General features: G+C 64.7%; 4 protein-coding genes across 4 annotated transcripts; 2 read left to right on the plus strand and 2 right to left on the minus strand.

The window, feature by feature from the left end:
- The first annotated feature begins 345 nt into the window (after window positions 1-345).
- On the plus strand, window positions 346-4,947 carry LOC116496195 (thyroid adenoma-associated protein homolog). Its single transcript, XM_032199104.1, has 13 exons — window positions 346-461; window positions 598-702; window positions 859-1,059; window positions 1,332-1,482; window positions 1,755-1,980; window positions 2,088-2,324; window positions 2,406-2,631; window positions 2,778-2,984; window positions 3,214-3,452; window positions 3,638-3,820; window positions 3,939-4,205; window positions 4,345-4,550; window positions 4,676-4,947. Exons 2-13 carry the CDS (start codon window positions 619-621, stop codon window positions 4,945-4,947), a joined length of 2,499 nt encoding a protein of 832 aa, XP_032054995.1. The 5' UTR covers window positions 346-461; window positions 598-618.
- Window positions 4,948-5,841: 894 nt separating this feature from the next.
- LOC116496128 (vegetative cell wall protein gp1-like) lies at window positions 5,842-7,816 on the plus strand. The gene is made up of 2 exons (XM_032199035.1): window positions 5,842-6,728; window positions 7,350-7,816. The coding sequence occupies exons 1-2, from the start codon at window positions 5,909-5,911 to the stop codon at window positions 7,556-7,558; spliced, it is 1,029 nt and encodes a 342-aa protein (XP_032054926.1). The 5' UTR covers window positions 5,842-5,908; the 3' UTR covers window positions 7,559-7,816.
- Window positions 7,817-8,404: 588 nt separating this feature from the next.
- On the minus strand, window positions 8,405-10,448 carry LOC116496130 (somatomedin-B and thrombospondin type-1 domain-containing protein-like). The gene is made up of 5 exons (XM_032199038.1): window positions 10,250-10,448; window positions 9,352-9,534; window positions 9,169-9,259; window positions 8,651-8,824; window positions 8,405-8,535 (listed from the first exon to the last, which is right to left on the minus strand). Exons 1-5 carry the CDS (start codon window positions 10,446-10,448, stop codon window positions 8,430-8,432), a joined length of 753 nt encoding a protein of 250 aa, XP_032054929.1. The 3' UTR covers window positions 8,405-8,429.
- A 746-nt stretch (window positions 10,449-11,194) lies between these two features.
- SLC25A1 (solute carrier family 25 member 1) lies at window positions 11,195-22,448 on the minus strand. The gene is made up of 9 exons (XM_032199037.1): window positions 22,348-22,448; window positions 14,218-14,325; window positions 14,003-14,102; window positions 13,711-13,849; window positions 13,537-13,621; window positions 13,229-13,333; window positions 12,902-13,017; window positions 12,693-12,766; window positions 11,195-12,502 (listed from the first exon to the last, which is right to left on the minus strand). Exons 1-9 carry the CDS (start codon window positions 22,436-22,438, stop codon window positions 12,388-12,390), a joined length of 933 nt encoding a protein of 310 aa, XP_032054928.1. The 5' UTR covers window positions 22,439-22,448; the 3' UTR covers window positions 11,195-12,387.
- Between the last annotated feature and the right edge of the window lie 1,007 nt (window positions 22,449-23,455).

Here is a 23,455-nt window from a genome sequence, read left to right on the forward strand (position 1 = left end):
CGCAGCTGGGCTGCTCTGACAGCTGCCCATCACAGCTCCTTTCCGACAGCCGCCCATCTCCCCCAGAGCCTGCCCAGTGGCTGGCTGCAAAAAGGACATCTCAGCCACGCAGGGCTTGCAGCAGGCTGAGGAAACGCCATGCTGCAGATGCTGCATGCTCAAAGTCAGCTCAGCAGTCATGGGCTGAGCTGCTGGCACTGTGTGCTCTGGGGTGACAGCAGCGCTTGCCAGGCACCCCTGCCACAGCAAATGTAGGGCAGGACGGCCGTGCTGGGCAGCACCACTGCCTTTCCTCTAACCTCTCGCCTCTTCCCCAGGAAATTGGGCTGCTGCTGGGAGGCCTGGCTGAGCTGCTGCTGTTGCCAGTGCTGCCTGATGCAGCGGGGCCCCTCCTGACACTTGACAACTTACAGACGGCTGCGAGGGTCTTCCAGGAGATCCTGCTGAGGTGCCGGCACTGGGTAGGAGCGTGTCCCACCTAGGGGGGGCTCGGCCCCTCTCCTGCCCCTCCAAACCCATTCATCAGCCCCGAGCAGAGGTTTCAGGGGGCTGTGGGAAGGTGGGAGCACAGGGAGCCCTGACACCACTCTGCCCTAGGGCGCGGTGGAGGGCTGCAGCATGGGCTTCACCAAGTTCTGTGCTGCTCTGCTGAACCACCCCGACACGGAGCTGCAGGCGATCCCACAGACCATGCTGGACCAGGTGCTGTGCTTGTTCTTCCCCATGTTCCCTTGTCCCCAGGGCTGTGTCTGTGTCCCTGCAGTCCCGGTGTTGGCTGCTGGTCCCCTCCCCTGCGGGGCAGCTGCAGGCTCCAGCTTGCAGGTTTCCAGTGGGGTCTGGATGGGTTTTGTTTCTCAGGGGTTGGAAGCACTGAGTGGGCCTCGGAGCAGCTCGATAACGCGCCGTGCTGCCGGCTTCCCCATGCTCTTCCTCTGCATCGTCAGTGGGGAAAACCCAGCCCAGGCCCGGCCGCTCCTGACCCGCTGCATCCAGACCCTGCTGGCCCTGGCCTCCACGGCCCTGCCCCAGGACTGGGACCAGACCCTCGACCTCCCGCAGGTGAGCACAGCGGGCACCGAGCCTCTTGCAGTTACATCTGCCTTGGGGACAGGGTGATCTGCAGGAGGCTGCCCAGAAGGATCTGCACCTCAGTGTGAGGCTGCATTAGCACAGAGACCTTGGGGTGAGCCAAAGCCACAGCCCTGGCTGCACTGCGCATCCCAGGAGCCCAGGAGCTGCTGGCCCCTTGGCTCCCTGCTCTCTTCTGAGCATCTTTGGTTTGCATCCTGGTGCTCAGTGCAGCACAGCTGAGCTCTTCATGCTCTCCACAGGTGTGTGCCCTGCACGTGCTGCAGACGCTGGTCCATGGAGCAGGGCTGGGCAGCGCACTGCTGCGGCACGCCACGCCAATGGTGGCCCTGGCACTTCAGGGCCTGGGTTCGCCTTGCTGGGCCATGAGGAATGCGGCCATCCAGCTCTTCAGTGAGTACCTGAGCCTGTGCTCTGCACCTGGTGTCCCTGCTAACAAAAAGGGCAGCGCCAGCAGCAGGGGTTTATCCCTGCAGCAATGCCCATGGGGGAACAGGGACCAGATTTGCACCCTACAGCGCAGTGGGGACATGCTGGTGCCCAGCAGGTCCCAGAGCTGCAGCTTGGCACTGCCTTTCAGGGATGTTTAATCAGCCCTTGGGGTCCAGTGCCGAGGGCAGGCAGGGGGACGGGGCCTGACTCTGCTTTCTGCCCCGTCCCTGCAGGTGCTCTCACCAGCCGGCTGCTGGGCCAGAAGCGGAGCCGTGCCGAGGGCAGCCCCGCGGAGGGGCTGAGCCTGCCCGCCTTCCTGGGGCAGCACCCGCAGCTGGGCACCGTGCTGCTGGCTGAGCTGGGGGCAGCCACAACGGGGGGGCCCCGCCTGCGCCCCGCGCTCCACGCTGTCCTCACGCTCCTGGCGCAGCTCCAGCCTGGCCCTGATGGCCCCGACAGGTAGGACGGAGCGGACAGGGGTGGCAGTGGGGGTGCTCTGCCCCAAAGCGAGGGCTCGCCGTCAGGGTGCGTCACCGTCACCACGCTGTGCCCTTTTTGCTCCGCAGCCCCTCCGCTCGCTTCCTGGAGCCGCTGCTGGGGCTGGCAGCGAGCCCCATCTACGCCGTGCGAGCCATGGCTGCCAAGGCACTGGTGCCCGTTGTCCCGCCGCCCCAGCGCCCTGCACTCCTCCTGCGGCTGGCCCGGCAGCTCCCCGCGCCTGGAGGGGTCCGCTCGCACAACGCCCTGCACGGGCACCTGCTGCAGATGCAGGCGCTGCTGGCCCCAGCCCCAGGATCCGATGGGTGAGTGGTCCCGCACCCTCCCTGCGGCCCCAGCACCTTTTTGGTGTGGCCCTGCGTTGAGGCGTGCTCATCCCCCCGCAGGCTGCTGGCTGAGGCACTGTGCCCCGTGGCTCTGCAGCTGGAGGCCCGGGGCTGGCTGCTCACCCCTGCCCAGCGCTGCCCGCTCGTCCGCGCTGCCTTTCTGCAGGTCCTCGCCCTCCTGCCCGCCTCCCTCAGCCCTGGCTTCATGCAGAGCATCCGAGAAGCCATCAGCGCTGAGCTGGGCAGCTTCACGCTGGGGAAGGAGCCGGGATGTGCTGAGCTGCAGGTACTGCTCCCTGCTGGGGACATCATGGCTGTGCCCTTCTGTGAAGCTGGGGCATGGGGAGTGGGGACCTGTCCTGCTCACTCCATGCCCACAAACGTGCCTCACTTGAGGCTGAGTGCTGGAAGTGGATCCTGGTTTCCCTCCAGGTGGGCTCAGCTGTCCTCCACCAAACCATGGCGCGCTTCACATGCAGCGAGGCCGCACGGCTGGCCGACAGTGAGAGGATCGGTGCTGTTTGCTCGCTTCTCCAGCAGCCAAATCCCGATGTCCAGCTTGCCATCCTCAGCTGGGTGATCGAAGGGGAGGGAGACAAGTGCGAGGAGCTGGAGAAGGCTCTCCGGCTGACGCTGCTGGTGAGATGAGGCTCAGAAGTGGGGCACTGACACACAGCAGCACACAGATGGGTGCTCACTGAGTGGTCCCTGGTGCTCCTGTATCCTGGTGCCATCTCTCGAGGAGGCACAGGTCCAGAGCATGTTGCTCAGGCTGACGTGCAGCCTTTCTGGTGGATTTGCTGATGGCTGCGTGGTCCCATGCTCCCAGGGGCACTAACCATGTACCTTCTTTCCCGTTGTTGACCAGGAGAACTTACAGTCTGTGCTGCGAGACAGAAGGAACAAAGAGTTCCTGAAATTGTACCTTGAGGCTTTGATGCATCTTTGCAGAAACCCCTCATCTTGGTCCCAGGAAGCTTCCCCTAAGCTCCAGGGCTCCTCCTCAGCATGCGTGGAAATGCTGCTCCTCATGATGGAGACGGAGCATCCTGGCCCGGACCTCCTCTTCCAGGCTCTGTGTGCCACCAGCCTGCTGCTCGCCCTCGGGTACGTCTGTGCCACATCCGGGGCTGAACCTTTGAGGATGTTTTTCTTAGCCCTCGGTGGAAACAGAGCCACGGCTCATGACTGCTTTGTGCCTGGATCCTACGATCTCGGGGCAGTCGGCAGCCTTTGGTGCCCCCAGTGGAGCTGGGAGGTGTGCTTGACCTGGATCTCCTGCCCTTGGACAGGTTTGGGGACAAGGACAGCCCGGTGGTGTGGCGGTGGGTCGCAGTGCTGGAGGCGTGCAGCCGGTCGCTGTCAGCTGAGGTGCTGCGGCTGGCGGCTGCACGCTCCCTGCAGACGGCGGGCATGGAAGTGCTGCGGCGGTCCCTGGGGGCTGCCCACCCCTGGCTCGTCCCCGCGGCGCTGCGGTAGGTCCTGAGCTGCACTGGGTGGCCAGGCTCACGGAAATGCCACTGCCTGCAGGCGCTGTGCCTTCCCTGCAGCGTGGGCTGGTTGTGCAGGGACATTTATTTCCCTCCCTCCCAGGGTGATAAACGTGGGCATTCACCTCCTGCAAGATGAGGAGCAGGAAGTCCGGCACGAGGCCGCGGGTTTCGCCAGCCTTGTGGAGCACAGCGTGGGGGAGCCAGGTGGAGGCGGCTGTGTCCTCGTGCAGGGCAATGTGGGGCTGCTGGGCCTCCTGCAGCTCCTCCCGTGGGAGTTTGGGCATCACCCGGACACCTTCGGCTCTCTGCTGCAGCACCTGCCTGTCCTCGACCTCAGGAGCATCGTGGAGGAGCTGGAGGCCAACAAGTGAGTGCACAGATGAAGGGCCAAAAGGGTGGTGGGCAGAGCCACCCTGAGGGTCAGGGAGAGGGATCTCAGATGCCTGGGCATCGGGGAGCGTTAGGTAGCCTCCAGGGCTTCCCTTGTGCTTCGGCTTCCCTCCCAGAGCCCCCAGCCTGTACAAGGAGGACGAACCCAACGTTTTTGCGGAGCCGGCTGTCCTGGCACAGCAGCTGCTCCCCTTCCTGCTGCAGCTCCTGGAGAAGGTGCCTGATGCCAGCCCACTCCATGCCTCAGCCCTGTGCTGGCTGGAGGCCACAGGCCCTGGAGTCCTGCGGGACCTGCGGTACTGCAAGGACCTCTGGAGCCAAGGTATGGTGAGCTGGGGAGCGTTGGGATGCCCTTTGGATAGGAAACCTGGTGTCCTCACCCCTAGGGTCACCCTGCCTGGGGAAGCCCAGCTGTGTTCACCACGTCTTTACACTCTCTCTCCGCAGGGGCCGTTGCACGCTGGTGGATGAAGGCTCTGGGCTGTGCCAAGCTGCGGGCAGCCCTGGCCGTGCTGCTGGTGAGGGCCAGGCTGGTGGCCCACGCGCTGCGAGTGCTGGGTGAGAGCCACGGGGCCATACTGGGGCTGGGCTGCGACGTCCAGGAGCTGGAGCAGGAACTGGCACTGGTGCAGGGGCTGCTGGCACAGCACGGGCTGGCCCCCGCGCCCAGCCAGGGCGATGCACCGAGGGAACCGGGATCACTGCCTGGGAACAACTGATGGCTCCGGGCACTGAGTGGCATCACACTGAGCTTCTGGCTCTTGCTGCTGTGTCCCTGCATTTTTTTGGGGTGCTTGCTGCAGCCCTGCAGCAGGTTTGGCAGTGGAACGCGGGAAACCCCACTCGCTGTGCGGGACGTGCTCGCTTTGGATGCAGCAGCCCGTGCTGGTGGTGGGAGCGAGCAGGTCTTTGCTCTTCAGTTCACACGGGGTTCGGTTCACATCTCTGCATCCCGGTGGCACCAGCACAGCATCACCTCCCTGTGCCTGCTCCCTGCAGCACTCCCTGCCCCCGGGTCCGGCCGGGAGGACAGGACATGCACCCCTGTCCCCTGCTGGGACACCCGCTGACTGTTTTCAACCAGGATTCTGGCTCTTTTTGCGGGAGCCTTTTATCCCAAATAAAGAACCCCGAAACCACCCCGCTGTCAAAGCCTTTCCATGGCCCTATTCGGGGGGAGATCAGAGGGGAGCCGGGCGGGGCCGGGGACCACCGAAGGGCAGCAGCCACGGGGGGAACAGCGGCGGGGATCCGCGGGTGCGGCCCGAGGAGGGAGCGGAGGGGCCGGGGCTGGTGCCGGTGCCGGTGCCCAGCCGTGCGCCCCCCGGGGCTGCGCGCAGCGGGGGCGGCCCCGGGCGCTGCGGGGCTCTGCGGGGCTCCCGCTGCTGCCGCTCCGCCCCGGTCCCGGCCCCGCCCCGGCGCGGAACAGGATGCGGCCACATCCGCTTCCCGCAGCGCTCGGCGCGGCCCCGGAGGAAGGTGAGCGGCGGGGGCGGCCGGGGGCGGCCCCGGGCACGGGCACGGCCCCGGGCGCGGCTCCGGCCGGGTGACGGCGCGGCCCCGCTGGGTGCCCCCCGGCGGCTGCCGGCGGCGGGGGGGTCGGGGTCGGGGTCGGCGGGGCCCCCCCGAGCCCCCCGGAGCCCCCCGAGCCGCCCCCTGCTCGGCCGGCGCGGGGGCAGCATGAGCGCGGCCAAGCCCAAGCGCATCAAGTTCTCCGAGGAGGAGAAATTCCTCATCCTGGAGGAGTTCAGCCTGCGCAAGGACATCCTCATCCCCAAGAGCGGCCGCTACAAGAACACGCTGGACCGGCAGCGGGCCTGGGAGGAGATCGCGGCCGCCGTCAACTCGCTGAGCCCCCTGGTGCAGCGCACGCCCGACGAGATCCGCAAGAAGTGGCACAACATGGTCATCGACGCCCGCAAGGAGCTGGCCATGGAGAAGCACCCGCTGCTCCGCCAGCGGCCCCAGGAGAAGCTCTTCCACAACATCTTCGCCCTCTTCAACAAGCCCAGCCCGCAGCTGCCCGACCCGCTGCTCTCGGGATCGTCCTTCAGGGTGACGGCGGCCGGGGTCCCGCCGGGGCCACCCGCGCCCCTCTGCGTGGCCGGGGGGATGCTGGAGGTCGCCCCGGACTTACTGCTGCACGGCCAGAGCGGTGCCACTGCCCCGGCCCGTGGGATGCTCTGTGCCACCGGCACCCCCGGCCCCGCTCCCGATGGCTTCCTCGGCACCCCCGGTGCGGAGCCCGACTCCAAGCAGAGCTTGCTGCCGGCAGGCCCGCAGCCCGGCATGGAGAAGAGACTGCTGCCCCCCAGCACGGCAGCCCCCGGTCCCGCCTCGCCACAGGGCACGGCCCCGGTGCTGCCATCCAGCTCCCCTGAGCCCCCCCGGATCAAGTGCCCGCTAAGCCCAGCGCTGGCGTGGCCGTGCCTCGGCGTGACGGCGAGCCCAGCGGTGCAGAGCGGGGACAGCCCCGGCCCCCCGGCCTCCCAGGAGAACGGTGAGGTGCCCACCTTCCTGCCTAACCTTCTGCCTCTTCCCCCGTGCCCACCCGTCCCTACCTGGGGTCAGCCAGCCCCGCACTGAGGCTCCCAGCCCCGTTTCTGAAGTCGCCACGATGCTCAGCCCTGGCGGGGTGAGCTCCCCAAACCCACACAGTGCTGCAGCCAGGCTGGCTGCCAGCTCCAGTCCAGGCAGGGGCTGTGCTGGTGAGCGATGCTCCAGCTGTTTGCTGGGGTCTCCTCTGCCACGGCCCATCTGCCCAAAATGTGCCTCTTCCCAAGAGAGGAGCCCGGCCTCTCCCCCTGCCAGTGCCACGTCTGTGCCGGCACAGGGGTCGCATCCTGCCCTGCTCCCCCCAGACCCGTCACTGCAGCATGTGGAGGTAGCTCAGGGGCAGGCTGAATCCTGCAGGTTTGAGCTTTTGGAGGCTCACAGGGGCTGCACACAGCACCCCCAGCCTGTCCCCAGCCCACGGCTGTGCCTCCATCCCCATCACAGACAGCCTGGCTCACCTCAGCGATGGAAAGGGCACTACAGGAGGGAGAGAAAGCACAGGAGGCAGCGGTTGCCCTGGCTCTGCCTCCTCTCCTGCTCTAACTCCTTCCTCTGCTCCGTGCAGGCAGCCCGACGGCACCGGCTGAGCCCCTGCTGGGGCCGCGGGGCTGCAGCCACACAGCCGGGGAGGTGTCGGAGAAGCAGAGCCGGCTGCACACGGAGATCCTGGAGCTGCAGAAGGAGACCCTGCAGCTGCAGAAGGAGAAGATCCTGCTGGAGAAGGAGAAGCTCCTCCTGGAAATCATCAAACTCCGCAGGGAGCTGGGCACGTGAGGGTGCTGCGGGCAGCGGGGCGGTGCGGGGCAGCTGCCCCCATGGTGGGAATGGGGACGGGGACGGGGACAAGCTGCTCATCCAGCGATGGGCACTGTGATACCTTCAGCCCCTGCCTGCTACGGGGTGGGGATGGTTCCTCTGGGAGCCCTGTCCCATGGCCATGATCCACCAGCCCATTCTCCTGGGGGATACAGGACATTTCAGAGCACCCTGGGCGCTGGCACATGTGGCTGAATAAAGGTGAGCTCTGCAGTACCAGCGCCCAGTGTGTAGGGCAGGGACAGGGTGGGGGTCCCGCAGGTAAGGGAATGGGAAGGGGGGCGGCTGTGGGCTGACACGTGGCGGGTGGTGAGCGTGGGCAGCCCCGCGGGGACAGCGTCCTGCACAAACAGCATTGCCAGAGCCTCGCCTTGCTTTCCACGCCGAGCTTTAATCTCGCTCCACAAACCACACGCAGCAGCCGAGACACCCTTGACGTTTCGCTGCAGTCACGTTAACGACGCCCCAAAACCATGCTGGTCTGGGTGGAAGCATGCTGCCTGCCTCCCTGCGTGCTCCCAAACGCCTGCTCGGGGGCTTGTTGCTGCTGCTGGTGTGACAGCGGAGCAGGACAGCGCTGCCTTGTCCTCCCACCTCCTGCTGGATTCAGCCTCCGTTCCTCCCGTGTTAGTCACTTGGCTGCGGACTGAGCAGTTCCCTCGTTTTTTAGTAGTGGAAATCGCAGAGGAGCTGCCTCCCGTCACCGCAGGCAGGCAGCAAGCGTGCGGAGGGCTGAAATTAAAGCAGGGCGGGGACGTTCCCATTTAATTTCCCCGCTTTTTCAAATCAGAAGGGAGGGGAGTTTTGGCTCACCTTCCCGGGGGGTGGGCTACACAAAGACGAGCGCTGGCGAGGGGCAGGTGCAGCCGTCCTGCAGTGCCTCCCGCACCCAGGAGCCCTGACACCCCGCCACGGAGGCGGCCACCCAGAATGTCCTGGAAGGGAAATCGGGCACAGGTTGCCGCTGTGAAAACCAAAGCGAGGTGCTGTGGGAGCTGCTCTTGGGTTTTTAGGGGGGGACGCCCCTCGGGGAGGCGTAGTGCCACCTACCTGGCTCCTTGCAGCCCGTGCCCGTCGCAGCGGGGGTGCCCGTGGTGTGTGTCTCCCCAGCACTGGACGCACACGCGCCGGTCCCGCTGCAGCCGGCGGCTCCAGGGCTGCCCCCGGCAGGCGGCCGCCACCTGCGTCAGGCGGAAAAAGCCGCAGGAGCTGGGGAGGGGGGAGCTGGCGGGGAGGGGGGAGATGGGAGAAATGTTGGTTGGAGGGCCGGGGGGGATGCTGGTGGGGTGTGCTCGGTGGGCAGGTTGGGGGTGTCTAGGGGTCGGGGTTGTGCAGGAGGTGGGAAGGGTGGGTTTGGGGGGCAGTGCAAAGGGGCGATCGGTTTTGGGGGGCTGCAAATGGGTCATGGGGTTTAGGGCTGTGAAGGGGCCAAGTTTTGGGTGCAGGGAGCGTGCACAGAGGCCACAGCTCCAAGCAGGATGCACGGGGTCTGTAGCTTTGGAGGGGCTGTGCAAAGGGGCCACAGTTTGGGGTGCCAAGGGGCCACCAGGATGCTGCCCTGCACCTACCTGGGAGCCTCCTCCGGCCTCTGCAGCCCGGCTCTTCTCCAGGGATCCCTGAAGTCCTGGCTGAAGGAGTCAGGGAGCACCTTGGCCACCCCTGGCACGGAAGCAGCGGGGTCACAGCTGCCCCGGTGTGGGCAGTGGGGACAAACAACATGGTGTGTGGGTCCGGAAGGGGGTACGCCTTACCTTTGGCAGCCCCGCAGGCCGGGTCATCCCCCAGGCACCCGCGGCGCTGCTTGAGGTCGGGGCAGGGCTCCCCACCGTGCCGGGGTGGGACGGTGACCTGGCGGCTGCGGCCCTTGCTGCCGACCCCACATGGGGAGCTGCAGCTGCTCCAGGGCCCCCAGGGTCCCACCACACAGCCCACTGCTGCGGGGCAGGGTGGAGGAGCAGAGGGGAGGGAAAAGGGGAAAAAAGAGCTTAAATAGTGTAAAGGACAAAGGGGAGAAGCTGCAAACAGGGGAGAGTGGGACCCCCGCATGGCTCATCCCCCAACCCAGCAGCATTGTGTGCTGCTTCCGGAGGCTTTTATTCTCGTGCTGCTGCATCGAGCTGAGCTGGGACCCCGCTAATCTCTGCAGAGATTAGGGAGGGCTGACGGCTGCGATTGTCCCAGGGCTGTGTCCCTCGGCTCTGTGCATCCCAGCACAGCCCCAGCCCTGGGTCCTGTGTCCCCACGCAACGGTGGCAGGCGTGCTGCTGGCCCAAGGGGTCGCTGTGGGCGTTGTGGGGGCAGCATCACCCCGTTATTTTTGGCTGCAGGCTCTGTCACTGCACAGGGAGCAGCCAGAATGCCCCAGTGGGGAAAAAGTGGCGAATAGGACGTTGCTCCAATGGCAAAAACCTGCCAGCACGCACAGCCACCCAGGCTGGGGGCTCCTTGCTGCTGTCCCCACCAAGAGCTACCTGCTGGTAACCACCCTGCTGTCACCCATTGTTACCAGCTGCGCTAACGAGAGGCATCACCCGTCCCCTGCCAGCCTGGGGCCAGCCCGAGCTGCACCCGAGAATCCTGAGGGGTCAGCCCCACAAGCCTGCAGCTGAGGGGCCAAGCCTGACCCCCTCTCCCCATCCCCACACTCACCGGCGCGGCGGCACGAGGCCTGGTAGTCCTGGCAGCAGTCGCCCGTCCTCTCGCAGTAGGAGTCGCAGTAGCAGCGAGCCCGGTGGGTGCCCGGGGCCCAGCAGGCGTTGTTCCTACCTGGGCAGCAGCGGTGCCGGCAGCCGCCCAGCACGTAGCCGGCGGCCAGCAGCCACCCCCCGCACAGCAGCAGCCTTTGCATGCTGCCCCGCAGCGTCCCTGTCCCCGCAGGTCCCGGCTGTCCCCCCGGGGGGGGAGCTGGGCTGCGCCGCCCCTCGGCTGGACGCGGGGATCAAGCACGTCTCGTTCTGCTCCAGCGCCCCGGCTCCGGGCTGCGCGGGTGGGTGTGAGGATGCCACGGCACAAGCCCCAGCCCCAACGGGGGTGATGCAAAGCAAAGGGAAGGAAGGGTTTGCTACAGCTCCGCTCCCCTCCCGCAGCCCCCAGCCCAGCACCGATGAAGCCCCCAGCCACGCTGAGGTGGTGGCACAGCCCTGTGACCATCACGCTGCCATCTCGCCAGGCTCCCTGTCACCCCCAGGACCTCAGGCACCTGCACACGATGGGCAAAAGTGCTACTGGCATCCCCAGGCATCGCCCCCATGCTTGCAGAAAGCCCACAGCGGGGTTCAGGGCTCTCCTTGGCTGGGGGAGGCAGAGCAGCGATGCCCTGGGGATTTATCTCAGCCCAGCGCAAGACCCAGGAGATCTGGGATGCAGCATGGCACCCGCTCCACCCAGCACCCTGGATACCCCCAGTGAGGCTGGGACCTGGCCAACGCCGCAGACAAGCCCCATCCGTATGGCGAGCAGCAGCCGGGCTCCCTGGGAAGCAGCCCAGGAGGGAGGGCAGCAGGAGCAGCCCCTGCATACCGCAGCACCACGGGGCACATCCTGCACGCACCCACAGCGCCAGGGCTGCCCCACACAGCACCACCTGCACAGCACTGCAGCCGCTAAAGCCAGACCGATTTTATTCAAATTGCGAATGTAAAACAGAATAATAATAATAACAATAAAAAAAAACAAACCTCACTGGCTTCAAAGCAGAAAGCCCCAGGGGAATCGCTCCCAGGCTTTCCTCTTTCCTCCTTGGCCCTCCCGCGCTAGTGTTAAGGCTGTGCTCGGGGCTGACAACACGACGAGGGGAGGGCAGCTCGAGCCCCGCGCCCGCTCCCCCAGGGAAAGTTTTGGCACGAACGCGGAGGGGCCGAGCCCCGGCGCGGGGCAGGGCAAGGCTGCGGCGCAGGTGTTAGTGACAGGTCAGGGTGAAGCTCCGAAAGCTACGGGGTCACCTATGGGGCCGCCTCGGGGAGCGGAACGGGAGGCGGCGGGAGGGCAGGGGGGGAATGTGGAAGAAGGGTTTTGCATCGGAGGTTGCCCCCAGCTGAGGGGATGTGCCAAGGGGCCAAGTCTGAGACGGGGGCTGCGCCTCCCCGCCCCGTCTCTCGCACGCGTCTCAACTGTAAACCGCAAGTGGAGGGGGCACCTGGCTCGCCTCGGTCCTGTCCCCCGGGTAAGGGGGATTAAGGGTCTGGGCGACTTTGGGTGGTGCCTGCTCAGCACCCCGGGATGAGGGGTGCCTGGGGTGAGGTGCTGCACCCCGAGCAGCCTGGGAGCCTGGCGCATCCCAAGGGTGGTGCTGGGGCATTGCACTGGTACGGCTCGCAGGTGGCTCTCAGCAGCCCCAAAAAGAGCTGGTCCCAAGCAGCCGGCAGCTTGAGGGGCTGCAGCTGCTGGCTGCCGGGGTGCTGCAGGGTGCAGAACCAGGGGCCACGAGGAGGTAGCACCAGGCTCATCCCGACCGGGGAAAGGGGCTGACGCATCCTGCTGGGACACAAAGCCACCCTGCTCCGGGCGGGCACAGCCTGGGGCGTGGGGGTGCAGCTTCCCCCGCCTCCCCGGCCATGTTCACGCACAACCAATAATTTAAACTGCTCCACGGCTTGTTCCTATAAATAAAGGCTGCTGGGTTGACGGAGGGAGGGGGGACGGGAAGGCCGGGTGGTGATCCCGGCCCGCAGACACGTGCGGGAGACTTGGGTCCTTGGCGGCGGTGGCAGCTCCGGCCTTGGTCATCGCTCTCCAGCTGCGGCCTTGTGGTGGTGGCGGAGGCGCGCGGCCACCCCGGCCCGCGCCGCTCAGTCTGTTTTCCACACCTTGTTGAGGAACTTGACCACCTCATCGTAGATGACGAAGACGATGGCCACGTCGAGGCAGACGCGGCCCAGGCGAGGCACCGTGCCCTTGTAGAACCTGCCGGGGATGGAGAGGGCGGTGGGTGGGGGTGGGAGCCAAGGGGATGCCCCACAAGTGCCCTCATTGCCCTTGTCCTCCTGCTGCTGGATCACACCTCACCCCCCTCAACCTCGCCTGTCCCCCAGCTCGGGCTGACACCGCTCCCACCCATCTCCAGCCCCAATCCCACACCCGCAGGAGGGCTTACGCCAGGGGTCCCTCGTATTTCATGATCTGGTAGGCGCAGTCCCAGGTGCTCTTGTACTTGTGCGCTTCCAGCCCCTGCAGGGAGGAAAAAGAAGGGTCAGATACTGGAGTAGGGCACCTGGGAGGGATTTAGGGGCGATGCAGAGCTGGAGTGAGTCAGGAGGAACTGACTGGTGGGAACAGTGAGCACGGGGTATCTTTGTGCCATACCTGCATCCTGGTCTTCACCACGTCCAAGGGGGTGTTGCCGAAGACGCTCGCAGCTCCTGCGAGGGCTCCAAACACCCCTGTGACGAAGGGGTTGATGACTTTGTTGGGATCATCCCCTGGAGAGGAGGAGAGGTTGAAAGGTGGTGACAAAGCTCAGCTCACAGAGAAGGCCACCAGGTTTGGCTGACAGTGGGCAGGTGAGGAGATGCTTCAGCACCAGGGCCCTTCAGCCCGCGACAGCCAGGACACCCTTCCCCTGGCTTTTATCGTGCCCCATCACAAGGGGCTGAGCTGGGGTGGCACTGGGGGGGCACAGGGACACAGTACCTTTGTACCAGTTCTTGAGGGACGTCATGACGAAGAAGCGGATGGCCTGGTTGGATCCTTGCTTGAGGACAGTCGCGGTTAAGCCCTGGTAGGTCCCCTTCAGCCCTGCGGTGAGGGAAGGTGTTGGAGAGGAGCACCAGCCTCGTCCCAAACCCACCCACCCTGAGGGGGCCCCCTGCAGCTCCACAGCCTCGGGTACAGACCAGGCCTTCCCGCTGGCCTCCTCCAAGCCACAGGTCCCAGCCTCTGCCCATCCCCACAGCACGGGGGTGGCCAGGCCCCCCTGTGACTGCTTCCCCGTGACTCACCCTGTTCCCGAACGATCTCCCTGACGCCGTGGAAGAAGCCGCGGTATTTCGGCTTGGGGGAGCACTGGTCGTGGATAAACTTCACCTGCGGGGAGACGGCGCGTTGGTGCCGGCCAAGGCCAGGAGCTCCTCCAGGGAGGAGACAACAGCCAGGACCTGCTGCGTGCCCCCCACCTTGACGGTCTCCATGGGGCACACCACCACCACCGCCTCGGCCACGCCGGCACCCAGCCCGCAGATGAGGCCCCGCGTGCTGTCCAGCCGGCCCTTCTCGTCTCTCATCTGGTTGCTGAGGAACTCGAACATGCCGAACCTGCAGAGAGGCCGCGGTGACAACCCCGGGGGTGCCCATACACCCTGCCAAGGGAAGGGGGGATGCCGAGTCCAAAGCCACCCCCGCTTTGCTGCTGTGAAAACACCACTGAGCACAGCCCGGGGACCCCCCCGCGGCGCAGGGGACACCTACCTCACGGCGGCCTTGGGGATGGAGCCGTACACCAGCGAGCTGAGGCCCCGGTACAGCCCCCGGATGCCATGGTCACGGACGGTCTGCTTCACACAGTCCCCTGGGGCAAAGCACAGCGGTGTCACCACCACCCGATGCACCAAGGGTCCCCATGCTCATCCTCCCCCCAGACCTGCTCGCTGCCTCCCCCAGAGCCTCCAAGCCCAGCCCCTCACCGATGCCCTTGTAGCGGGGCGGGTTGGCCTTCTCGTCCAGCTGCAGCTGCGTCTTCACATACTCGGTGGGGAATGTAATGCAGATCTCGATCCCTCCGGCGAGGCCACCTGGAAGAGAGGAGGGGAAATTTGGGCTGCAGCAGTGCCATGCCGGCCCCGGACCCCGTGGACATGGTGGCTGTCTGTCCAGGAAGGGCCAGGTTACCAGAAGCATGCAGCGAGCGAGCATTTTCCTTCGGAAACCATCTGTTTTGGTGCTCTGTGAAACCACTGCTCCCTCACCAACCGGCTGCAGCCCAGAGGTGAGGAGGTGCCATTTACAAACCCAACACAGCCAAACAGCACCACGCATGCCCCATCCAAACCCCTGCTCCTATTGCGAGGCACGGAGCTCACCCCACAACCTCCTCACGTCCCTCTCCAGCAACTCAGCACCAGCGGGAGCCCACTCGCAGACGGCGCGGTGCCGGCACAGAGGCACAATTATAATCAACCCCCTCCGGCTGCCCTGCCAGGACCCATGCAGAGGAAGCTGCCGCGTGCTGATTACAGGGGCTGAGGACGTGCCTGCTGCACAGCGCTGCCCAAGGCCACACCAGCACCCCGGGCACCATCACCATCCTGTGCACTCAGAGCTTTGGGAGCAGCAGCACCAAGCCTGGGGGATTCGCACCACCTGAGGGGGTTTAATCCCCGTTTCGCTGCATGCTGGTGCCTGCCCCTGGCAAAGAGCTCTTGCATCTCACCTCCTCCAGCAGCACTTGGGCTCCCCAGCACGCAGCCTCACCAGCATGGCCCTGGTTGGTGCCACAGGGTGTCCCCAGCAGGGACTGGCCCCCCAGGGCAGGAGCAGGGTGAGGCAGGCAGTGGGTTATTCTGGTCTGCAGCAAAACACGCGGCCCCCGTGCTGCACAGCAGAGCACGGCTCGACTTATCAGCACTCCAACGTGCCCAGCAAGGCGACACTGATAGGGGACAGAGGCTGCTCCTTGGCTGCAGCAGCGCCTGGGGGTGCTGGGAAGCCCGAGCTGGCAGAATGGGAGCTCGGCACCAGCACCGAGAGGGTGCCAAAGCGCTGGGCACATGCTGGTCATGCTGTGCCAGCTCCCAGCGTGGGTGCCAAAGCAGAGCACATTTCCAAAAGCACAGCCCCAAAAGCAGTGTCTCAATTCCTCTCCCAGCAGACAGGCACTGAAGCCAGCAGCTGCCACCACTGCAGGGCAAAACCTGCGGGGCCCTGGCACCCACAGCCCCCTCTCACCCAGCACAAACACCTCTTGTCAGCCCCTGGCATCCCAGCTGGCAGCACCCGCAGCAGCACTGCCCTATCTCAGACTCAGCCTTCTGAAAGCAGAGGGCAACGGCCCCACTGGGGGCCATTCCAAAGGACTTTTCAGAGTGATGCAGGGGGCCAAGAGCATCGTCACTCACAGGGGATGCAGGGCCAGCCCCTGCACACACAGGGGCCTCTTGTTCTCCTCCTGAGCTGCCCCTGGCTCTCTGAGAGCAGCGATGCGAGAGCAGCAGCCCCGGCACGCCGAGCACCACGGCGCTCCCCACCGCTGCCCCGCTGCGGATGTTTCACAAGCTGTCAATATTTGCTCCTGCTCATTCCCCCGGTGCCAGCTGCTGCCCTGGCAGCTCCCAGAGCAGGGAAGCACCCGAAACAAACCACAGCCCAGGCAACAGCAGTGCCCGCGGGCAGGGCAGACAAAGCAACCAGAGGCAGCAGGGAGGGATGCTGCTGGGGCGGGCCGTGCCCAAGCACCACAGAGCCTCTGCAGCACCCCGGCTGTTTTGGGACAGGACACACAGCTCTGGCATGCCAGGACAGCGTGGGAACTCTGAGCTTTGGGCAGCTTTTTCCTCCTTTCCTCTGCCTGCAGAGCAACATGAGCCAGCCAGGCAGGCAAGCCAAGCAGAGGTCCTGCCCTGCTGTCTCAGCTTCATCTCCCCACGCTGTTTTATTCCAGCAGAAACCTTATTCTATGCAAATAAATCACCCCATCCCCTGCAAGCCAGCCCAGCACTGGGTCCTTCCAACACGCCCTCCCTTGCCGGGGGTGCAGAGGGCCCTGCAACCTGTTTACCCGGACTTTAACCGGCCGCTGCAGCTCTTGCAACACTGCGGAGTCAGCACCAGCAGCAGCGACTGCTCAGGAGGTGAAAGAGCAAGCGGGCCAGAAACAACCAAGGCTCTCAGCCATTAGCTAGATGAGATGGAGAGACGACAAGGACGTCCTTCAGAGATGCATTGAGGGGGGCTCTGCCGGTGCCAGGGCTCACTCCCCGCCTGCACCGAGCCCACAGGCGCTGCCAGCACACCCAGACCCGATGGAAAGGCAGAGGAGGGCACCCGCTGTCAAAAACACGCTTGGCATTACTTCCCCAGAATAAATATAATTCACTTTTTGGATGGGCGAGACCAGTGTTGGGCCACAGCTCTTGGACACTGCCACGGGGACTTGGCAGGAAGGAGAAAAGGGTTTTTGGGGACAGCAGAAGGGCACTGCCCTGTGGCTCGGGCATGAGCACGCACAGCTCATGACAATGCTGGGGTCCCTGTGCACCATTAGCAAGCAGCTCCTCGGGGGCCCTGGGGATGCCAGCAGCACTGTCACCAGCCTGTCCCACAGGATGGGTGCTGGAGGCAGGAGGACACAGCTGGCTGTGTCCTGGGGCCTTGAGGGAAGCCCCCAGCAGTGTCAGACCCCACCAAGCCCCAGCTGGCATCCACCACCATTTCTGGGAGCCAGGCAGGCACTGGGGGCTGTGGTGATGTGCTTTGCTCCTTGGTCCTGCAGCACCAGCACCAGCTGGTGCCTGCACGGCTCTGATGAGAAGTAGGCACCTGGAGAGCAATCCCAGCCTCTCCATTTTAAGGGCAGTTTCCCACGAAGACACACAAGCACCTGATTTCCATACAAAAAGCTCCTCCTGCCTTCAGCTTTCACAAGATCCTTTCAGGATGTTACCCCCGAGGCCCTGGCAGCACAGGGCTGACCCACGCCTGGTGCAGTGTGTGGGGAACAGAGGGATTTCAGCCCTGCACAGGCCCTGGTACCCCAGGGGAAGCCGAGCCCCACGTTCCCCCCGTGGGAGGCTCACTCAGGTCTATGCCGGGAGCCGAGGGTCACGGCCCAGGCCGCACGCCTGGTGCATGCCGTGCCTGTGGCTCCTTCCCTCATGAGGGGACTTTGTGCCCTTCCCCTTGAGCCTGGTTAGCCTTCAGAGATGGGGGAAAAAAATAAATTCAAAGTCCAGCAGGGCTCCAAGTCAGGAATCCCAACCACGGCCTGGCAGCCCGTTGTGGCTCCCCGCAGCCCTGGCAGCAGCAAATCCCCCTGCCATGCCCTGCGGCACCGGCCCCTCTGCGCTATCTGATTTACACAACCGGGCTAAACCGGGTGGTGGAGAAACCCTCCGTGTGTGCAGCAGGGAAACTGGTTCAGCGGGCTCCACCCTCTGCTCTGAGCCTCCTTGTGCAACCCGCTTGGGAAAGCTGGGCCCCGAGCGCCAGGCCCCAAAACCTGGGCCCCAAAAACAAGGCCTGGGCCAGCTCCCCCCAAGGAGAGGGCTTCGGCTGGGGTGGCACCAGCACCTTGTGGGCCTCCCGGTCCGTACTTGGCCACCTCCTTTGCAGCACACCTCCACATCCTCCCCTTGGGAGCCCCGTCCTCGGGGAAGACCGAGGCTGGGCTGCTCTGTGGGTTTCAGTGGCAGCGACAAGAGGCAGGACTGCTCTCAGCATGGCTGCTTCCTCAAAACCAGGTTACCCGAGGACTACCCATGGTGTTGTTTGAATGGGGAAAGTGTCCTGCGACAGGTCGGCCCTTCTCAGAAAACATCTCTGCTGCCCCGGGTGCTGGGGCCCTGGAAAGTCTCCCATCTGATACGGGCAAGGCCAGTGGGGCGCGCTGGGTTTCATCATCTGCATTGGTAAACACACACGTGGGCACTTTCGTCACCGTGACAGGCTATGGACAGGCTGGTGAAAGCCTTATAGCCCCGGGGGCACGCACAGCAGCACAAACACGAAGTGCCTCTGTACCCCGTGTCGGCAAACATCCCCGTGCCAACAGTGCTGGAGGCAGTCCTGGGGACTGGGAGGGGGGAACGGTCCCCAGTCTTACTGGAGCTGTCATGTTTCAACAGGCCGGCCTCTCACAACTTGCTCATTCAACTCAGTTGCTTCTGAATGGGCCAATATTGTAATAAAACATTTTATAGTGTATTCTAAATGCCTTGGCTGTGAGCGTAATGGCAGAAGCTGTTTCCCCCTGCTTACAGTCACAGCATTATCTGACTTGGCCCCTGGCTCAACCAGCCCTCACACCATCCCCCTGTGCAGCCCAAGCTCCCAGCTCCACACTGGTGTCACCAGCTGTGAGCAGAGGGGTGACAGCAGCACAGGGCAAATGCTAGCTCCCTGCTCCACCACCCCTCTCCAGACACTACCTTTAAACATCCAAAATCTTTCTGAAGACAGGCAGCAGGGAGCTGACACCAGAGCTGGGGGCTGTTGGATGCTTCCCCTCATGATCTCCAGCTGGGCATGGATGACGGAGCACTGCTGGGACCTGGGGACAGTCCCTGCTCCCCAGCTGCCAGCACAGGGGAGCTGTGCCGTACCAGGCAAGACAACAGACAGCAAAATATCAGCTCCTGCTGACAGGGGGGCAACACGGAGACTCCAGAGGCCGAGCACGGGGTCACCGCTCCCTGCCTGGGCAGGAGCAGAGGCCTCCCATTGGCATGCAATGCACGAGGCCGCCAGCGACGGGAGACACTGCAACATCCCCGAGCTGTCAGCTCACGCTGCTGAGTGCCGCCGGGAAGACGGACGGCTCTTTCCCACCATTTACGTCAGCCCACAGAAAATGGTGCCCTGCAGAACGGCAAGCAGAGCGTCGGGCAGGCAGACAGCTCGGTGATGCATGCTCCAAAGACCTAGGCTGACCCCCAGCTCGCACACAGCTCGCTCTGACCACAGCCTCTGAGTACCTTGATGCAGTTTTGCAGCCCGGGGGGCTGTCAGCCTCCTCCCCTGCTCCCTCAGCAGCCACACACGCAAACAGAGGAGCTGGAACAAGCAGGACCTGGGCAGGATGACTGCTGCCCTCCAGGAGTGCCCTGGTGGACTGGGGACACTCGGGAAGAAGCCTCCTGTAAGGAGCGGCTTTCACACCCAGTCCTGGACTCCTCTTCAGCAGGTATAGCGCTTCCTAAGAAAGATTGTATCAAGAGATAAACAAAGAAGAGGAAACTAAAGCTCTAGTTGCTACTTTGCTCTTTACCTGCCCCCGGACTCCCTGCTGAAGGTGCAGCTTCGTGCCCTTCCCTTCCTGCCTACAGGAGCCCCTCTCCCTCCTGCCCCACTCCAAGGACACATCGCTGCTGTTCCCAGCAGCACTTGATGTTCGCAGCAAACAACAGAGCAGCAGCCATGACCACTGCCAGCTCCTTCCAAATCAAGCGCCGTGTAGGACAGCATCCAGCAGCGCTGCTCCCCGGCGAGGCAGGATTACACGGAGGCAGGGGCGGTGAGCAGAGGCACAGTGCAGGCAGCAGGCGGCTTCTCCGGGGGAGGGAACAGACCCCAGGCTTCAAAGCCAGCTAAAAACGGAGTCAGTCTGTACTTAACTCTGGGCAGGGCAGGCAAAGCCTTTCATCAGGCAGCCGCTGCTAACCAGGAGCAAAGTTCTCACGAGCAGCGCAGGGGTGTGGGGCTTTGCCTGCTACCTGGGGGCTCTGACAAACCCCAGAGGGCTGGCCTCAAGCACTGCGGTGCCCAAAAAATGAGCTTGGAGAGCTCTGGGTCTGGCTCCTGCCGGCTCTGCAGCCAGCTCTCAGTGAGAGGAACGGCAGTGCCTGGCGCCGCGGGAGGAGCAAGCAGCCCCATGGGCTAAGGCTTTGCTTGGAAGCTGGCAGCAAGGAAAACAAAAGCTTGCTGTGAGGAGGGAGACCCGGCTGGATTCCCTGCTAGCAGCTCACCCAGCACTACAGCACAAGCTGGCCGTCAGACCAGACACAGCCCATGGGAAAACCATGCCAGCTTCACACCAGATAACAGCCAGCATGCGAGTTAGAAAGGAACAGATCATGCCCACTCAGCACAAAGCCTGCACAGTTACCCACAGTTACCCATCTTTTAACCAAGTTTCAGCAAGACAAAGTCACACCAAAGCTGTACGCCACACTGCTGAGCCGGTTCCAGGACCCCAGAACAGCTCTGCAATATGGGCTCAGGGCCAGGAGGCGAGGCAGCAGCAGGGACCCGCACCCACTTGGCGTGCCCCTCGCTGACCGCACGTGCTGGTGCCCGCAGCACCTCTGAGGCCAGCTCCAGGCAGTGCCTCACAGGACGGGCAGGCTGCCTTCGTGCGTCCCGGCCACGCGGCACCAGCAGCGCTCTCAGCAGAGGCGCAGGCGCTGTGGCCACAGCGAGGTGAACGGCTGCCCTGGCACACAGCAACTGCTTGGACACAGAAGGGCCCATTTGCAAATTAATTTTTAACTTTTTGTTTGTCTGCGGTGACAACGAAGAAGAACTCTTGGCAGCGAGAGCTTTGCTGGCATCCTTTAAGATCCTTTAAGTGCCAGACCCATGCTGCTCGGGTCCAGGAGGTGCAAGGGAGCAGAGGGACCCATGGCAGAGGGTCTGGGCTGCACAGGGTGCGGTAGCAGACGTGCACCCAGAGCAGGATAGGAGCAGGATACTTAATGCAGGCAGTGCAAGGCAGATGAAGCACAGCACAGTGGGAATGGTCTCGCCTGAGCACTTGCAGCTCTCCAAAAAGCAGAGCTCTGGAGCACGGGCACGCATGGTGCTGGCAGGGGTCAGGGAACGCCCTCGGGTCAGCGCGGGCACCCCCTGACTGCACCGCACCCCCGAGCAGCCCGGGGCACAGCGAGTTAACGGCGGCGCTCCGGCACTGCTGCGCTTCTGTAACACAATTAGATGCCACAGAGGCAAGGCTGGACTTCTGCCCATTAACCAATTACTCTGATTTGCTGCCTGCAAGGAGAGGACTAGCATCTCAATGGGGCCCTTCTTCCACCTCCGCAGCCTCACGTGGACCCATGAGGGCTCCTCCAAGAGCAGAATTGCTTGCAGGAGTCCTGGCCAGCGAGGGAAGGGCAGGCCTGCAGCACTCGCTGCTAAGCCACCTACAGCTGATGATCCCCGATTAGGGACCCACACAGGAGCTGCCGAAGCCTCCTGACGCACAGGTCCTGGCAGCAGTAACCTGACACAGCGTGTGGGCAGCGAGCTGGGAGAGATTGGGGTTTTTGGGTGGGAGTAAGCAGCCAGTCCTTCCCCATCCTAAACTTGGGTTAAACTGTCTTTTAAAGGCCTCCGAATAAAAGGCGTAAGAGCAAAGCTGAGCTAACTCCCTGCTTCGAGGGGGTGGCAGCACAGATCCGGAGCTCGAGCCGGCAGCTTGTTCCCTCACTGTTTTTTTTTTGCTGGATGAGGCTCCTTTGGCCGTGGTTGCCCCCTGCTTGCACCCCAGTCCTCCGGCAGGGCAGGATGTGACCCGGGGAGGTTTTGGTGCCCTTTGCACACCCCAGCGCCCGCATCCACTTGGGGCAGGGGGCAGCAGGAGGGGAGCAGCCGGGGCTGGGCTCCCGGCACCCAGCCGTGAGGGCAGCCACAGCCCCTGCTGCGGGAGGCCGGGGCTCGGCGGGGAGCTGGCAGCTGGGCAGAGGAACAAAGGCAGGACCGCAGGGAGCAGGGAACCGGCTGGGAAACACAAAAGCCTTGGGCGTGCGGATCGGGCGAAGGCGGCGAGGGCTCGTTTCAGAAGGAAGCCGCTCGCCCGCTCTCTGGGCACCGTCCCGCAAGAAGACGCCTGGCAGGGGAAGGAGGCAGCAGCACACCCAGCACACCCAGCCTGCCGCCACCCTCCCGGACCCCCGGGGACGGGCAGGAGAGCGGGGAGCAGCGCCGGGGGCACCCGCACACCGGGAGGCTCCCGGGGGCTGCCCCCAGCCCCCAGCCCCCGGCCCCGCTGCGGGGCGCGGATGCCCACGCTGGCACCGGCGGCTCCGGGCACGCCCCCGGCCTCTTCCCACCGCCCTTTTCCTTCCACCTGCGGCCACCGGGCCCCCCCCTCGCCCCCTTACCCGCCAGGATGGCCTTGCCGGGGTGCGTGAGCTTGGCCTTGCCGGCGGGGGCGGCGGCGGCCAGGCTGCGGGGCGCGGCGGGGGCGGGCATGGCCGCGCTGCTCCGCGGCTCCTGCGCTGCCCGGCGGCGGCCGGGGCCGGGTTTTAGGGCCTCGCCCGCCGAGGGGGCGGCCCCGGCGGCGTCACATCCTCACGGGGCGGGCCGGGACGAGCCGAGCCGAGCCGGGGCCGGGCCAGCCCCGCAGCTCGGGGGTGAGGCGCTGGGGCGCAGCCTCGGCCACCCCCCGGTGCCGCAGACGCCTCCCCCGGGGGCGTTTAGGACGGGGCTGGGTGTAATAAGCAGCCTGGGCTGTGGGTGCTGGGGGCTGGCAGCGGTGCAAGGTGGGTGTGGGTCCTGCTGGCTCCGGGGGTGCTGCTCCGCACCCCGCTTTGCCCCCCCCGGGCGGGCAGCAGGACGCCAGCCCCGGGGCAGTGACCGCAGGAACGCCCAGCGCTCGGAGGCGGAAGAGAAACCAAACCCCACAGGCTGCTCGGGGGGGGGGGGTTCCCCATAAATCCCCGAAGTGAAAAGCTAAAACCACTCCTCAGGCAGCAGCTCGCATGAGTGTGGATGGGCTGCAGGCCCGGGCAGCCAGCCTTGCCCCCTCCGTAGCTGGGGCGTGCTGCAGGGAGGCTCGGCAGGCAGGGAAAGCGCACTGCCCTGCTCCACAGAGGGAACATTTTGTGTAAGAAACCTCCCCCGGCCATGCAAAGTGCAAGCTCCTGTCGAGACTTGCTGCCTGTGCGCTCTGTGAAATGAGTTTTGCCTCAGCAAGGCTCCACAATCTGGTGGCAGGACCCTGGGCAAAGGCTAAGGGCACATCTCCTGAGCGCTGCGGCCGTGGCCTTGTGGGCAAACCGCCTGCAGGAAGGCTGGTCGGGAAACTGAAGCACCTTTATTCTGCTAGGACTCAGGCATGCACATGAATGCATGCTGGCACTGCAGGACTCCTTCCCAGACGTGGCCAGAGGTGTGTGGGGCTTCAGAACAGCTCCGGCAGTCAGAGGCAAGTCCCGTGGGGTGGCCTTGTGGCGATGGCCGTGATGCAGGCTCTGGCCCGCTGGTTTG

This window comes from Aythya fuligula, chromosome 17, assembly GCF_009819795.1.
Source record: "Aythya fuligula isolate bAytFul2 chromosome 17, bAytFul2.pri, whole genome shotgun sequence".
Lineage (NCBI taxonomy): Eukaryota > Metazoa > Chordata > Aves > Anseriformes > Anatidae > Aythya > Aythya fuligula.

Bases quoted from the DNA above. Each gene is read 5' to 3' on its own strand.
- SLC25A1 (XM_032199037.1), bottom strand. From the start codon at position 22,438: ATGCCCGCCCCCGCCGCGCCCCGCAGCCTGGCCGCCGCCGCCCCCGCC. The intron at 13,622-13,710 runs GTGGGGGGCACG...GTCTCCCCGCAG, and splicing joins GCCCCATGGAGACCGTCAAG to GTGAAGTTTATCCACGACCA. The intron at 13,334-13,536 runs GTGAGTCACGGG...CCCTCACCGCAG, and splicing joins GGAGATCGTTCGGGAACAGG to GGCTGAAGGGGACCTACCAG.
- LOC116496130 (XM_032199038.1), bottom strand. From the start codon at position 10,448: ATGCAAAGGCTGCTGCTGTGCGGGGGGTGGCTGCTGGCCGCCGGCTAC. The intron at 9,535-10,249 runs GTGAGTGTGGGG...CCTGCCCCGCAG, and splicing joins GGCCTCGTGCCGCCGCGCCG to CAGTGGGCTGTGTGGTGGGA. The intron at 9,260-9,351 runs GTAAGGCGTACC...CTTCCGTGCCAG, and splicing joins GGCCTGCGGGGCTGCCAAAG to GGGTGGCCAAGGTGCTCCCT.
- LOC116496128 (XM_032199035.1), top strand. From the start codon at position 5,909: ATGAGCGCGGCCAAGCCCAAGCGCATCAAGTTCTCCGAGGAGGAGAAA. The intron at 6,729-7,349 runs GTGAGGTGCCCA...TGCTCCGTGCAG, and splicing joins CCCGGCCTCCCAGGAGAACG to GCAGCCCGACGGCACCGGCT.
- LOC116496195 (XM_032199104.1), top strand. From the start codon at position 619: ATGGGCTTCACCAAGTTCTGTGCTGCTCTGCTGAACCACCCCGACACG. The intron at 703-858 runs GTGCTGTGCTTG...TTTGTTTCTCAG, and splicing joins CACAGACCATGCTGGACCAG to GGGTTGGAAGCACTGAGTGG. The intron at 1,981-2,087 runs GTAGGACGGAGC...TTTGCTCCGCAG, and splicing joins GGCCCTGATGGCCCCGACAG to CCCCTCCGCTCGCTTCCTGG.